Below are 16227 nucleotides of genomic sequence, written 5' to 3' on the forward strand. Positions count from 1 at the left end.
CAGAGGGAGAAGCAGGATCCATGCAGGGAACCCATGTGGGACTCGATTCCAGGACCCCAGGATCATGACCTGAGCCAAAGGCAGACGTTCAACCACTGAGCTTCCCAAGCATCCCACCAAAGACCTTTCTAGGGTCACTGGCCATTTCCCTTTTGTTAGGAAAATGGATCATTTTTGGTCATGTGTAACCTGAACTCTCAATTGCATTTGACTTGGTATGCCACTCTGACTCCTTTTGTTCGTTTGACTCTTATTCTGTCCACTTGATTCTAAGAATTTCTTTGTCGTCTCTCTGACTGTTCATTCTCAGACTTTTTGAGGACTTCTCATCATTCTCTCATTTCTTTCTTAAAGATATTTATTTATTCATGAAAATGAATAATTCTCACAGACACAGACAGAGGAAGAAGCAGGCTCCAAGCAGGGAGCCTGATGTGGGATTCGATCCTGGGTTTCCAGGAAGGGGCCCTTGGCCGAAGGTGGCGCTAGACCGCTGAGCCACGTGGGCTGCCCCATTCTTTCATTTCTTAAAAGCTAGTATTTCCAAGGTTCTACCTTCAACATTCTTCCATTTAATTCTACATTTTCTCCTTTTTTTTGTACTCTAAACAGTTCCCATGGTTTAGAAATTAACACTAATGAATGAATGAAATTAAAACTCTTTCCCAGAACTTTCAGTTGCATGATAAACCACCAAAATAGCATATCAGTATATTGTACCTTTTTCAGACACTTAAGCAGATTCATTAGAGTTTTGACACACAAAGCTGAGGGAATAGATTCAGTCTGGAAACATTCAAGGTTTTTTCTCATATTCCAAGAACTGGTGAAAACTAAACTAAAGTAGTTCTTCGGACAATATATAACGAAATGCAGTTCATACTGAATTATTTTGCAGTGTAAAATTGCCATAAAAATACCCAGGGTTTATTACACAGGAGATTTTAAATTTGTCAATTGTTTATCTGCCCCTGCTGAAAACTGTTTTTGAATTTCTCAGCATTTGTCACAATCTAATAATGAGAAACCATATTCATCCTAGGCATTCTGTTTATATTTGAAGCTACTGGGTTTGGAAAATGGCAAGTTAATGTAAACTTGCCTAGCCTTGAAATAAATGAAATATCTCAATGATAAGAGCAACTAAGTGTGCATGTGCTTAAGTGTGTGTGACTGTGTAGAAATCCTTGGATTGGGTGTTGAAATATGGTTTTCTGAAAAGTGTCTCTAATTATTAAATAATTGACTGCTACTAAGGATAAATGCCAATTCTGTACCATTGGAATATCTGAAATTTGCACATTATCTACTCATAGCCACAGTTCATGTAGATACTAATTTTTCATGTAGATATTAATAATAGTATTTTAGAGACACTGTCTCACACATTGGTTGGCTCTAGTATCTTATCTCTACTTATCCTTCCAACATCAAGTTCAAGTTCCTCATGGTATATAAGGCCATCATATTTTTTTCATACTTTATATGTATTTGTGTGTTCCTCGGTAGCAGCAAAGAAAAATCTATTTAGTAGATAATATGAAAGGTAGGGTGGGGAACGTTCTCTTGGTATTGTTCCTAGATAACAACTGTATTTTGACTATGACTATGACATTATTCTTACTTGATTATTTACTTGCTATATTTATTTCTGTGACAATAATCAGTTCATATATGACTGATAAATAGGAGGATAATATTAGCCTAATGTGGAATTTTGAATTGCTCATATGCATTTTTTTCTAAGCATAGTATCATTTTGAGGGACCAAGGAACGATAGTTAAATGCAGAGTACGTAACATGAACACATCACTTTGCAGATGAATAGATACTATATCACAATATCTATTTCTTACCAGGCTCAATTGCCCATGTGCTCTGTCTTACAAGTGTGGATTGTCTATTTCTTCCTTATCATTGTTCTTCTGCTGTTACAAATATTATTTACACACTATTCCATCAACTTCTCTTTTTTAAAAGAAGGTAAAGCCTCATATTTTCTGCTATGTATTTATATTTATTTTTCATTTAAACACCATTTCAATTGTTTTGGTATTTTTATTATAAGTTATTTCTGGTTTCTCTTAGTGATCACAATACAGGGTTGTACAGATTTTAAATATTATGCCCTTAACTACTTTTCATAACCCATTATTTTCACAGTATGGTTTTGTAGAAGACATGTTTCAAGAATGTATGTATCATTTGTTAGAAAATCTTGTATCTACACAAATGATTTAAAGGTTTTCTGTTGCTTTGTTTTAAAAATTAAAGTTAATCACACCTTTAAATTAGTTCTTAGTAGTTTTGAGTACTTTGCAAATATCATCTCACTTAATACTCACAACATCCCTAATAGTTAGATACCTTTGTTATATTTATTTTTTTTTAGTTTAGTTTAGTTTAGTTTTTTTTTTTTTTTTTTGCTTAACAGATGAGAAAAATAAGATTCATAGAGGTAACTTGCCTAAAATAAGACAGTTAGTAGTAGTAACTGGGAAACAATACTGGGGTCAGATAGCATCAGGGAGATTCTCTCTGTAGAGGAATCATCCAGAAACTCAGATATAGATACAGAGAACTAAACAGTTGAGTAAACTGCTTAGTGTTTGCCAAGTAGTGGGACAGAAGGAAACTAGTTAAAAGTAGTTAATCATTGATTAAGGAGTGTTATTGCAGCTATAGACTTTGGAATTGAGCCTAGAGACAAGGAACATGTGGGAAAAATAATGATATATTATGATAATTGTTGGAAAATACTTGAAGAATCAATGAATATTTTAGTTAGAAATAGCAGTTAAGTAGGAAGGAGAGATGGCTATGATGAGAAAGTAAGATGTTTGAAATTTATGTTTAGGAGTAGTGAGCATAAGACTCTGGGAAATAATGAGAGTAGATAGAAAATCTTTGGATTTGAGTAGATCGAGAAACTAAAAGACAGGAAATTAGTGTGTTTTTTTTTAAGATTTTATTTGAGAGAGGGAGAGAGAGAGAGAGAGAGAGAGAGAGAGAGAGAGTCAGAGAGCACAAGAAGGGGGAATGGCAGAGGGAGAGGGAAAAGGAAGCTTCCTTTTGAGCAGAGAGCCCCTCTTGGGGCCTCAATCTCAGGACCCTGGGATCATGACTTAAGCTGAAGGCAGAAGCTTAACTGACTGAGCCACCCAGGAGCCCCAGAAATTAATGTTATATTAAAATCACTGACAATGATAAGGGAGTAGTGGTGGAGAGTATGTTCTATGTTAAAGGTTTTAAGTGGAAGGACCAGTCTACCATAGATGGCAACAAGAAGAAATAAAATTAGATAGTAAAATTTGATGATATGAAATCCACAAGGAAAATGGAAGACAATGTTTTGGAAGCAGCATTTAATAGCAAGGATTCCTAACACATTTTCATGCCCACCATTGGAAGGGTTTAGTGTGAAGAATAAATATTTAGTTGAAAAATATGCAGAGAAGTTTTCTATTGAGGGAAGAAGATCATTCAATTGAATGGAAATTGATCATTTAGAAGTTTTTGCTGTTGATAGACTATGAGTGTCCTCAAGTGCATTTGGGGAGTATTAGAAGGCATAGAGAGGTGTGTGATCAGGTCTGATTAGTGGTTGTGCAAAGCAAATTTGGGAGAAATGTCATTGTGCTGATAGATACTGTGGGAGACTTGACAGCTAATGGTGTCCAATATAAATGGGAATATGGGAGTGATGATCAATCCTGGTAATTTCTTAGAAGTATGGTGGATAATTTGGTGAACAAACTAGGTATAAATTTAAGCCAGTGAAGGATAAAGAAAGTCTGCTTATACTCTGTGTGCTCTTTTCTCACATTTTTCTTACTTTATACTTTGTATTTACTGTGAAATTGGCTTGTTACTTTATGCCTCTTACTTTCATGCTCTTTTATAATTCTGAATATTTTTTATGCAGCTTTTAAATTTTCCATTTTTAGAACCATGTCTGCTTTCCTGCAGAAGCCTTGCTTTGTGATTTCTGATTATACAGTGTGATAGCACTCTGTCTTTCTTATTTGAGCACTTCATAATAGCAAATTCTTTAGCAGATGCATCTTCTTTTCAAGGTCAGCAAAATTATATACACGGTTGATGCTGGTTTTAGTGTTAATCTTGTTGTTGGGATGAGATAGGAAATGGTTCTTTTATTTTTCAGATACATAAACACTATCATACAGATCATATCTTACTGGGTTCCTTGATTCTATTTTAGCTTGATCATTTAATTATGTCGGTGGCATTTATAAGACTGCAAATAAATGGTTTACAAGGAAGAGAATGGTCCATTTAGTTCTAGTGAAGTACTGTTCTGAATGAATCGTTTGTTACAGATAAAACTGATTCAACAATATTAAATCAGTGGCCAGCATTTTAGTACATAAGGAGTTTTGTGTAATATATTTGATATTTATTTATTTTAAAAAGGGAAGCAATTCATGTGTCTGCCCTTTTGTTCAGGCTTGCTTACAGGATTCTAGTGTTTGGAAAGACTATAGCATTACTAATTAATAAAACAATATAACCAAAATGATAAAGCAAAGTGCATAGGACATTCTGTCCTGACATCATGTTTCCGATTCAGCATTCCATTACTTGGTTGATACCTCCTCTACGTTGATTTTATTTTGTACATATGAGAACTTTGCAATCAGAGCACATCTTTTGTCTGAGAGGAAAAGGGAGAGTTGTATACTTTGGATATATATGTGGAAGATATTTAGGAAAAGTTTGACTTAATAGAAATATGAAATTTTACTAATAAACCATTCAAAATTTTATAAAAATAAGTCTTTTGAGGTGGATGGGTATCTCAACTGGCTAAGCATCTGACTCTTGATTTTGGCTCAGGCCATGATCTCAGGGTCATGAGATTGGGTCCCACATCAGGTTCTGCGCTGGGTGTGGAGGCTTCTTAAGTTCCTATCTATCCTTCTGCCTCTCCCTCTCCTTTGCTAAAAAATAAATAAATAAGAAAAAATATTTTCATCAAAATCTGAGACTGATCAATGTTTCTACATTCTTCTTAAATAATCCAAGGTATTTAGAATGCTTTAAGTCCAAATAGTGCTTTGATTTATATGTTATTGTTATCCAGTATTTTGTTTTGTATATGCATATACATTACTGTTATCTATTGTTATCTATATTATTTTATATAAATGGGTTATATATATATATATATATATATATATATATATATATATATATACTCTGCTATTTTACATAGAAATATCCACATATATGCCAGTTCCTTTGCTCAATATTGTTTAATTAACCTTATCTCTTAGTCTTAGAATTAGTTTATCTTTCTAAAAGCCAATTATTTAGATGTTCATCTACTAACAGACAGAAAGGGTCTACTGAATGTGAGATTTCTCACTCTAGTAATGTCTTTATGTTTTCTTTAAAGATATTCCATTTAGAAGTTATTTGACCAATATCTTTTATTGCTGCCATTTAAAAATATAGTTTCAGTTTAATTGCCATCTATGAAAATTTGAAAAATATGAAAACATTTAAAGATAATCAAAGACTCTAAATTAAGTTTTCTGTCTCCAGAGATTACTTACTTTTGCTTCTTTGGGCAAGAGAGCTGGACTGTGGAGATTACAGATCACTTGAATCCAAACAGGGATTGAGATGATTCAAAATTCAGCTTCATTTCCTGTCGGAACTGGCTTATATCTGATTTGCCCTTATTTTATAATATCAATTAAGATATTGGGCTTTTACAAGGGCTTATACTTCTCAACTGCGCATAAAACCTGTTTTTCTGTTCCCAAAAGCTTGTGAAACTGTGAAAAGACCTGCTTAGCTATTTCTTCCAATACAAGAAAATATCCCTAGGTGATTGTGGCTCCTGTTGCTGGACTCAGCTTTCTGGGCTTCCCCTCCTCCCAGAGCTTGGATTAATAATTCTTCCATTTTTTTAAATTACTCTGTGGAGATTTTGAGAAAATATTTTGTCATACTTTTCTAGTTGTCCTCAATTGGATGTATGGGGAAGAATATATAGTTTAACATTGTAATTAATACATATTTTTGGTTATGTTTGGATATGCCTAGTGCATTGTTCAGTTTTAGGCACTATTTTTCTTTTAATCCACTTTTCATATTAATCCTTTCATGTTTCTACTTTCTTGGTGATATCCTCTGGTCCATCTTCCAACTAACTAATTCTCTCTTTTGCCTGGTCTAATTGTCTACACTATCATTCCATAATTTTTTTTATTACTAAAGATGAGTTGCTTATCAATTTGATTTCTATAAATTTTATTTGGTATTTCGTTAGATAAGCCTCTGTGTATATAAACCAAGATAAATTATTCAAATATAAATATATAATGTTATATATTATATACTGTAATACTTACATACACATATAATTTACTTTTTCTTTCAATGGGTTATTAGAAATAACAGTCAATATGCTTTATTTTATAATACTATGTTTTCTTAGAGTACTGACTGACTTGGTTGGTATAGCATGTGACTCTTGATCTCAGGGTTGTGAATTCAAGCCCCACATTGAGCACAGAGATTACCTAAAAAAAAAATGCTACCTTTTTTTGAGGCTTATTCTCTAAAGTTTTTTTTTTCTTTTTTTGACAGGTATCATTGTTAATTTTCAGAACATTTAGGATCAATTTCCTATCTTGTATATATCAGTTATTTAGAAAATAAGGCTTCATTGTTTCTAACTCTCTGGAACTGTCATCTCCAAGATTAGCCTTGATTGCTACATTTGCATTTAGTGGCAAGTCACAGTGAACAGGCCAGACAAATTTGCTAATTTTCTTCTACATCCATTTCTGGAATCTTCAGGAATAAAACTGAGCCATGTGGAAGCTTATAGAATTTCATTTTTCTTCCACTAAACACTTAAACAGAGCCAACTCTATATAGCATACTTCTTGGGACTATATTGTTTCCATTTATTTTTATATTATCTCACAACACCAGCCACAAAGAACCCAGGATGTAAACAACAAAAACTGATCACTTTATTTATTCACAGAAGTCTTGAGGTTCACTATGGAGGTTCCATCATATTATTAACTTTCTTTAATCCTTAACTTCTGTCAGAACTTATTCTTTCTAGTGGGATTGGTGAAATCAAGAAAAGGTAGGAGTAAGGAGCAAGCGTTACCTATAGTCATAGTGAGGGCATAAGTGTTCTAGGTCATGAAGGATACTTACTATTTCTGAAATATTCCTCCAGTAGTTTTTTTCTTTTTTCTAAATTTCTCTTATTTCAGCAATAATATGAACATAGGTTTCAATTAAATATTTAATACCATCTGTAATCAAGAGCTATCAATAATCATTTTTAACATCTTACAAACTATGTCATGCTTTATATTTTCACCTACACAAAGATAGAGTGGATGCCACTAGAAGATCAAGAATACATTTCACATATCTATAACCAATTTTTAGAATTGTAACTCTGGAAATATAAGTAGTTTATTTTTATAATATTGACCAAAATTCAATAGGAGGAATTCTGATCATAATAAAATGGCAACTAATGTTTTCTTATATTAAAAAAAAGCAAAAAAAAAAAAAAGCAGGGCAGGCATCTGGCACATGTATTTGACTGAATATGGCTGATGATATATTTTAGCTGATTTATTATTTTTGAAAAATTTTATTTATTTATTCATGAGAGACACAGAGAGAGAGAGGCAGAGGTGTAGGCAGAGGGAGAAGCAAGCTCCACAAAGGGAGCTCAGTGTGGGACTCAATCCCAGGACCAGGGGATCACATCTGGAGCCAAAGGCAGATGCTCAACTGCTGAGCCACCCAGGCATCCTTATTTTAGATGATTTATATACAATATAACTTTTATTATTGTTCTTCTTCCTTAATAATGCAAATTAAAAAATATTTTTGAAGAAGTAAAATAATTAAATCCTTTGAATCTGTTTAGTCTTATGGGATTTAAGTCAATCACTAGTTCCATTTTTATGTGAAAGCTCTACACAAATAGAAACTAATTTAAGAAAATGAAATATACATCTTTTAGATTCGTGATTTCAAAACATTTTGACTGTGATTCAGAGTAAGAAATGGTTATTGGTTTTATAAATATACACTATATTTATGCAACTTAAACTATTGAATGAAGTTCAAGAAACAGTACTTAATCTATCTAGAATTTATTCCAATATATTACATACAGTGTCATGATGATCCATCTCTACTTATTCCACTTTATTCTATTGTATTTCTTTATGTAATGCTAAGAATAATTCTGTTTTTCAATTTACTAATGGGTCACAGCCAATAGTTTGGAAAATACTACCTTTTTAAAATAAATATATTTGAATTACATACCAAACTACATATTTATTGAACAACGTATATTACTCATTTAGAATGTTATCCCTTAGTGATATAAACACTTGTAATTAGCCTGGAAAGAACTGTAAGTCATGCTTGGAATATGAAAAAAGTTACACAAATCAGGTTCAGTGTTTTGATAATTTTGGAGTCTGGCAGATACACTAGATCTCCTATGTAGTCATATTTCATCCATAAGACACTTGTCTAACTTCTGTGTACTCCACAATATAAATAACCTTTTACACTATTTATTCATGCTAACAAAGTCTTTATAAAGCATATATTCTTTATCTTTTTCTGCCATTTTTTGAACCTATTCTAACTCCCCACAACAAGCACAGAACATTTCAGCAAATCTATTCTTTGCTCTTTGAGAAGGTGACTGAAACTAATTTTAAGGCTTTATATAGGAACTTAACAACTGTTTTTTCACTAAGACACAGTGTTAAAGGGTCACAACCTATAAATGTCAAGTTTATTTCATAAGTAGTTTCATAGTTTATCCATGTTGAGAGAATTGGAAGGACATAGATTGCCCAAAAAGTAAGAGCTTCTAATTTCTCTGCTGTATCATTGTAGATTCAATCAGTATTCAATCACTAGTTTATGGACAGCTCTATGGGCTTAAAATGATAGTTTTTCATTTCCCTCATAGGAGGCCTCAAAAAGTGCTTTTGCAAACAGTATCTCATGTGGATATTATTAAAATGGACAGAAATTGGCAGCTTTTATGTACTCCCATCATAGGTGCTCAATGACTATCTATTCAATATGAATGGATTCTCATTATGTTTGTGTTTTCTCCAATACCCATATTTGCAATGCCTGGGTGGCTTAGTCTGGTAAGTGTCTCCCTGGGTGGCTCAGTTGGTTAAGCATTTGCCTTCAGCTCAGATCATGATCCCAGGGTCTTGAAATCAGCCCCACTTTGGTCTCCCTGCTGGAGGTGAGGGGGAGGCATCTGCTTCTCCCTCTCCTCCCTATTCTTATTCATTGTCTATCTCTGTCTCTCTCTCAAATAAATAAATGAAGGTTTTAAAATAAATTAAAAACATATAGAAGCCTCTATTGTATGCATGTGCATAATATTCCTATTTGGCCATGGATTTTCACTATGAGTAATAAAAGTAATTATTTTAAAATATATTTCAGCAATTATTGTTAATATGCATTCCAGAACCACGAATGGCTATATAAATAATAATAATTTTATTAGTAAATACAAAGACAAAACAAAAAAGTGTCTTTACCAGCATATTTTATAATTAAAAAAAATCAAATGTCAAAGTTAATTTTGTGCCTGCACATTTGTCATGTTATTACTGAATTTTGTTTAAATATAATCCTAAATAGTTTTAAACTTATGATTATAGTTTTTGACTTATGAGCTATTTATCCATGATAATGTTCATGTATAAGTTATCTTTTTTGCAATAAATTTAGGGAGAATTTATTACAGTACTCTAGTTATGACATATTATCATCATTCTTATTAATGTTTTAAAAAGTAATGTTTTGAAAACATAAGAGCAATATAGAATGTTCCTTTGACAATGCTCTTCTTTTAATTTATTATAAATCAAGTTAATCGGCTTAGTGTTGGATATCAAGGTTAAGAATTAAATTTTCAGTAGAAACTTTAAAATAATAACATAGATTTCGTTTTAAGAGAAAATAATTATATTCTGGTAATTTTGAGCAGATTATTTTTATGGCTGTGTATGATAAATGTATTTTGATTTCCTCATCCAGGTAGAATTCTTTAGTAAACTATGTATTTATTCCTAATGGTAGCATAAGGAGATACTAAAGTGGTAGTCTGTTATGATCAATATGCTCATAATTATTAAAAGTCAGTAACTCATATTATTCTAATAGTGTGCTTTACTTGGGATAAAGAAAATAACCCACTTTCATTGCTAATATTTAAAAAATGAGATCAAAGTTCTTCAGTTTTAAATGAAGGTGTTTAAGCATTGTACTGAAGAATAACTTACAGAAAGTGCACAAGTCCTATATCATATACCCTGGTACTTGTCTACAGGTTGAACACATCGATGTAGCCAGTTCTCAGACTGAAAAAACAGAAAATTGCCACCCCTAAAGCTCTCATCATAACTATCCATCACTGCTCATCAGCACACTGCCAAGAGTAACCACTATCTCCATTTATGACACTAGATAACTACTTTATGAACTTCCTATGATTGAATTTGTCTTCCAATAGAAAATATTAGTTTTCTTATGGGAGGGGAGGTGGATATCTAGTAATATCTTCTGCCTATTTTTAATTGGATTATTCATTTATTTTAAATTTTATGTAAATTCCATTTAGTTAACATACATTGCAATATCAGTTTCCGGTGTACAAGTGAGTGATTCAGTGTTTATATACAACACCTGGTGTTCATGACAAGTGCATTCCTTAACCCCCATCACCTATTTAACCCATCCATCCATCCACCACCCCTGTGATAACCATCAGTTTGTTCTCTGTAGTTAAGAGTCCGTTTCTTGGTTTACCTTTCTCTCTTTTTCCCCTATGGTCATTTGTTTTGTTTCTTAAACTCCACACAGGAGTGAAATGATATAGTATTTGTCTTTCTCTGATTAATTATTTCACTCAATGTGATACTCTCTGCCTCCATCCACACCATTGCAAATGGCAAAGTTTCATTCTTTTTTATGGCTGAATAATATTCCATTATGCATATATACTACTTCTTTATTTATTCATCAGTTAATGGACACTTGAGCTGTCTCCATAATTTAGCTGTTGTAGATAATGCTGCTATAAACAGTGCATGTATCCCTTTGAATTAGTATTTTTGTATTATCTGGGTAAATATATAGTAGTGCAATTGCTGGATCATATGGTTAAAGACCTAAATGTGAGATTTAAAACCTTAAAAATCTTAGAAGAGAACACAGGCAGTAACCTCCTTGACATTAGCTATAGTAACTTCTTACTAGATATCCCTCCTGAGGCAAGGGAAATAAAAACAAAAATGAACTATTGGGACTACATCAAGATAGGAAGCTTCTGCACAGGAAGGGAAACTAAAAGGCAAGCTTTAGAATGGAAGAAGATATTTGCAAATGATACTTTCTGATAAAGGGTTAGTATCCAAAAGATATAAAGAACTTATACCACTAACACCCAAAAAGTTAAAAATTCATTTAAGAAATAGGCAGAAGACATGAAAGATATTTTTTCCAAAGAAGACATCCAGATGTCCCACTAACATAAAAAGATACTCAACATCACTCACCATCAAGGAAATACAAATCAAAACTATAATGTTATCACCCTGCACCAGTCAGAATGGCTAAAATTAACAAGACAAGAAACAACAGATGTTGGAGAGGATGTGGAGAAAGGGAGAACCCTCTTGCACTGTTGGGAGTGCAAACTGCTGCAGCCACTCTGGAAAATAGTATGGAGGCACCTCAAAAGTTTTAAATTAGAATTACCCTGTCAACTGCACTACCAGATAGCTACTGAAAGAAACGAGTAAACTTTAAAAGGTGTATTACACTTGTGTTGTCATTTAAATGCTATTATTTTTCATGGAATAGGTCCAAACTGGTATCCTTCCCGAGTTGGCCTGCAGCTAGAACAAGGTAAGAATCAAATTTCACTGATCTATTTATATAATTTGGAATCCCTTTTCTGTCATCACTTTATTTATTTATCACTTACTAAATAACAGGCATTGCAATAAGTGTTCTAAATCAATTATGTCAATTGATTCTCCGTATAAGCTAGTTCTTCACTTTTATGCATGAGGAATTTTAGTCTCAAGGAGTTAAGTTTCACACATCCACTGTCATGTGCATTGGAGGCAGGATCTGAACTAACATTTTTCTGTTTCTAAAAGGTTTATTGCTTTATTCTGGCATTCCACTACCTTCTAATATGTTCTCAGGGATACTTCTCAGCAATTTCTTTTCTTCTTTCTTTCTTTCTTTCTTTCTTTCTTTCTTTCTTTCTTTCTTTCTTCTTTCTTTCTTTCTTTCTTCTTTCTTTCTTTCTTTCTTTCTTTCTTTCTTTCTTTCTTTCTTTCTTTCTTTCTTTCTTTCTTTCTTTCTTCTTTCTCTTTCTTTCTTTTCTTTCTTTCTTTCTCTTTCTTTCTTTCTTTCTTTCTTTCTTTCTTTCTTTCTTTTCCTTCCTTCCTTCCTTCCTTGGTCCTGCTTGCTTGCTTTTTCTTTTTCGTTTCTTTTTTTTTTTTCTTTTCAGTTTAAAGCAGACTAAATGAGCTAAATAGGAGCAGAAATGAATGTATTTTAGGGAGAATATCATATCCAATATTAAGCCTTAAGTTTCTCAAACTGTCAAATCCTATTCTCCATTCAGAAAATGTATAAATAACCTCATCAAGCAGCATGGCTTTAAGTATTAATGACTTTCAGATATCTACAGACACAGCTACCCACCTGCCTATTTGACAGCTTCTACTTCAATGTCTAATAAATATCAAAAAAACTTAAATCTTAATTTCCACCCCCAAATCCTGCTTCTTCCCCAGTCTTCTCTTCCAGTTAATGAATTACAATGCATGCAAGTGCCCAGGCCAAAAATCTAGAAGCTGTCTTGATTTCACTGAAATATTCTCTTCTCAAGTTGAACCAACTCTATGTTCAAAACATATTTGACAGGCATCTGGGTGGCTCAGTTGGTTAAGTGTCTGCCTTCGGCTTAGGTCATAATCCCAGCATCCTGGGATCCAGCCTGATGTTGGGCTCCCTGCTCAGCAAGGAGTCTCTTTCTCATTCTTTCTCTTCCTCTGCTCTTCTACCCCCACTCATATCTCTCTCTCTGTCTCAGATAAATAAAATAAAATAAATATTTGAAACTGATGAATTTTTAACATTTCTACCAGTGCCACCTCAATCTAAATAATCCCTTGCTTGATAAATTTTGAGTTCTCCCTAAGTAATCTTGCTTCCCTTCCTCCCAGTTTCCACACAGTATCATAAATACCTTTTTATTTATTTATTTTTCATAAAGATCTTTTTAAATGTAGATCATGTCACTCTGTGGGTGCTTGCAAATTTATTCACCCTAAATAATTTATCATATAATAAAAGAATTTAGAAAGGTTTGACATCAGTGTCTACTAATACCCCAAATTATACTTTAAAAATAACTTGTATCATATTTGATTATGATATTATCTAATATTACATTTTATTTTTTTTTAAATTTTTATTTATTTTTATTTATGATAGTCACACAGAGAGAGAGAGAGAGGCAGAGACACAGGCAGAGGGAGAAGCAGGCTCCATGCACCGGGAGCCCGACGTGGGATTCGATCCCGGGTCTCCAGGATCGCGCCCTGGGCCAAAGGCAGGCGCCAAACCGCTGCGCCACCCAGGGATCCCTAATATTACATTTTATTAGAACACTACAGGATAGTAGCTAGTGGTAGTCAGCACTTTGTTTAGGTAGAGGTCGGAAAAATTGCTAGATATTTTATAAAATGGGTTTGTTAACATTTCATTTCACTTTAAATATTTATTATACATTGCAATTTCTATGTATTTATCCTTAGCATTCAGAATTTTTCACATTAAAAATTGTTTGTTAAAAATCACTCTGTCTTGGGATGCCTGGGTGGCTCAACAGTTAAGTGTCTGCCTTTGGCCCAGGGCATGATCCCGAGGTTCCAGGAATGAGTCCCACATTGGGCTTCCTGCATGAAGCCTGCTTCTCCCTCTGCCTATGTCTCTGCCTCTCTCTCTCTCTCTATGTCTTAAATCAATCAATCAAACTTTAAAAAAATTCACTATGTCTTGAAATTGTATTCAAATACTTTTCCTTATTATTTAGGTGGGCCTTTTTTGAAGGACTACATAACTGTTCAAAGCATTGCAGCTTCCTCCATTGTCACTCTCTATTTTACAGACCTAGGTCGACAAGTCAGTTGGATTACAGTAAGTATCAATTTGAAGTGCAATATACATGTCCCACATTTTTATAGGAATAGTTTGTTGACAGGGCAATTTTTATCAAGTAAATTTATAATGAAACAAAATATACTGAATGGCATTTTAAATTTTCCATTCTTGCTAGGAAGAACAGTGGCCAAAACTTCACACAAGTATTAGAGCAATGGAAATATACAAATGGAAGAATGAGGATAAATCCTTTTTTTTAAATGTCAATCTAAAAATCTTATTTCTACTTAACCTATGCTTTGTTAGTTAAATGGTATTTCATCAGCTTTTCCTTCTAGGAACCTGGGAATATGAAGACTCTTGAAATTGGAAAAAAAAGGAGATAGAATATTTAATAAAAATATTCTAAGGCAAAGGGAGAGGATTTTGGAAAATCAGAATGAAGTACTGAGACTTCTTTGCATTAGGTGGTTGTGGCATACTTTTGGCTCTTGAAGAAGGAGCTTTCAAAGTGATGGCAACTGAATCCAATGGCATTAGAAGTAGGAAGTAGGAAGACTACTCATGTAGACTCATTTCTCTCTACATTAAGAGACGTGGAAGACTAACAAGACTAACAAGGACTAACAAGGACACTAGTTCACAAGCATTAAACTATTATAAACTATAAGTAATGGAATAGATGGTTTAGCTTTAGTAGTAAGAGGAAAAACTAGGTGATATTTAGTGACAGGCAGTGAAAGTGTTAATTTGATAAATAATTTTGACACTGATATACAAAGAATAGTGCAATCATTCTATTCAATTATTTTATTTATATTTTTTAGAATTTTAAAGTTTTTCTGATAACATTCTAGTTCATATCTGTGATGTGATTGCACTTTTAATATTTTCTATGTTAAGATAGTTTTCCTTTTTGTCATCATTAACAATCAGCATTATCATCCACAGTGTTTTAAGTTTTCCCTGTAAGCATTCAATTTTTAAAATCATTGCAAACACAGGGCAATTTATTGATTATTAGGTAATTTTCAAATAACAGCAATTAAAGTTTGCATTTATTAAAACATTGTCAAATCTTTTAATTTTCTGATGATTTCTTCTTTAATATACATTACCTTCTTTATTTAGATTATTATTTATATTTTAGTGTTATTGTTTCAAAGTTCCTTGGTTGAGATTTTGAGTACTAATTTGTTACACAAAAAAACTTAGTTCAGAATATTCTGAATCCTTGTGAAATATAATATTTATAAAACAACCTATTAATGCATGCATTATGTAAGGAAAAGGCTTAATACTTATATATGATATCAACAGACCTTTACTACTAAAGATTTTAGACAAGCAGATTCTGATCTTCAAAGGTTAAAATATTCACAGGCTTTGTCCACATTTATGATGAAAGGGGAATTCTGTCTACAGAAGTTTTGTCAGGATGAGTGGCATTAATGGTGAATTCATTAGAAATTCCAGCTGCATCACTTGGTAAGCACTGAGCAGAGAAAGTGCTAAGGTGGAATTCTAGGACAATTGTAGAGAAAATTATAGCTTATTTGAAAGGAAAGTCATTTAGGTGACAAAGAGAACTCTGGAAATAGGATGAATATTTTTAAGTCAACCCTATGTTTCACACAATCTTTTGCTCCAAATGAGTCAGTCCTATTAACTCCTAAAAATACACACATTACATTGCAATGACACCCACTTTATATCTACTAAATTATACAATAAAAGCAATATTTACCACACATTCTTGTACATTTATAAAATATTAAAATGTGCTTCTAAATGTGCTAAAATTTGCTTGATAATAAAAGCATATCACAAGGTTGGTTTTTTTTTTTTATTTTTGTTTTTTGATTTTTTTAGAGACAAACACTTCAGCAAGGTCTAAATTAAGATTTTAATAATATTTTTCATCAAATAAGATTGTGCTGTCAAAGAATATTGAGAAAATCTTTGCC

At 32.7% G+C, this 16227-nt stretch overlaps 1 protein-coding gene across 2 annotated transcripts in view; it reads left to right on the forward strand.

Moving 5' to 3' along the window:
* The window catches only part of TECRL (trans-2,3-enoyl-CoA reductase like), a 95807-nt gene that overhangs the window by 44042 nt on the left and 35538 nt on the right, over positions 1-16227 (forward strand). The window contains exons 3-4 of one of the 2 annotated variants that reach the window (XM_026003473.2): positions 11939-11983; positions 14193-14296. In XM_026003473.2, the coding sequence (XP_025859258.1) occupies positions 11939-11983; positions 14193-14296 (149 nt within the window). The remainder of the gene's footprint in view (positions 1-11938; positions 11984-14192; positions 14297-16227) is intronic. The other variant, XM_072748871.1, reaches the window with a different exon arrangement.

The sequence above is a fragment of the Vulpes vulpes genome, chromosome 2 (genome assembly GCF_048418805.1).
Source record: "Vulpes vulpes isolate BD-2025 chromosome 2, VulVul3, whole genome shotgun sequence".
Lineage (NCBI taxonomy): Eukaryota > Metazoa > Chordata > Mammalia > Carnivora > Canidae > Vulpes > Vulpes vulpes.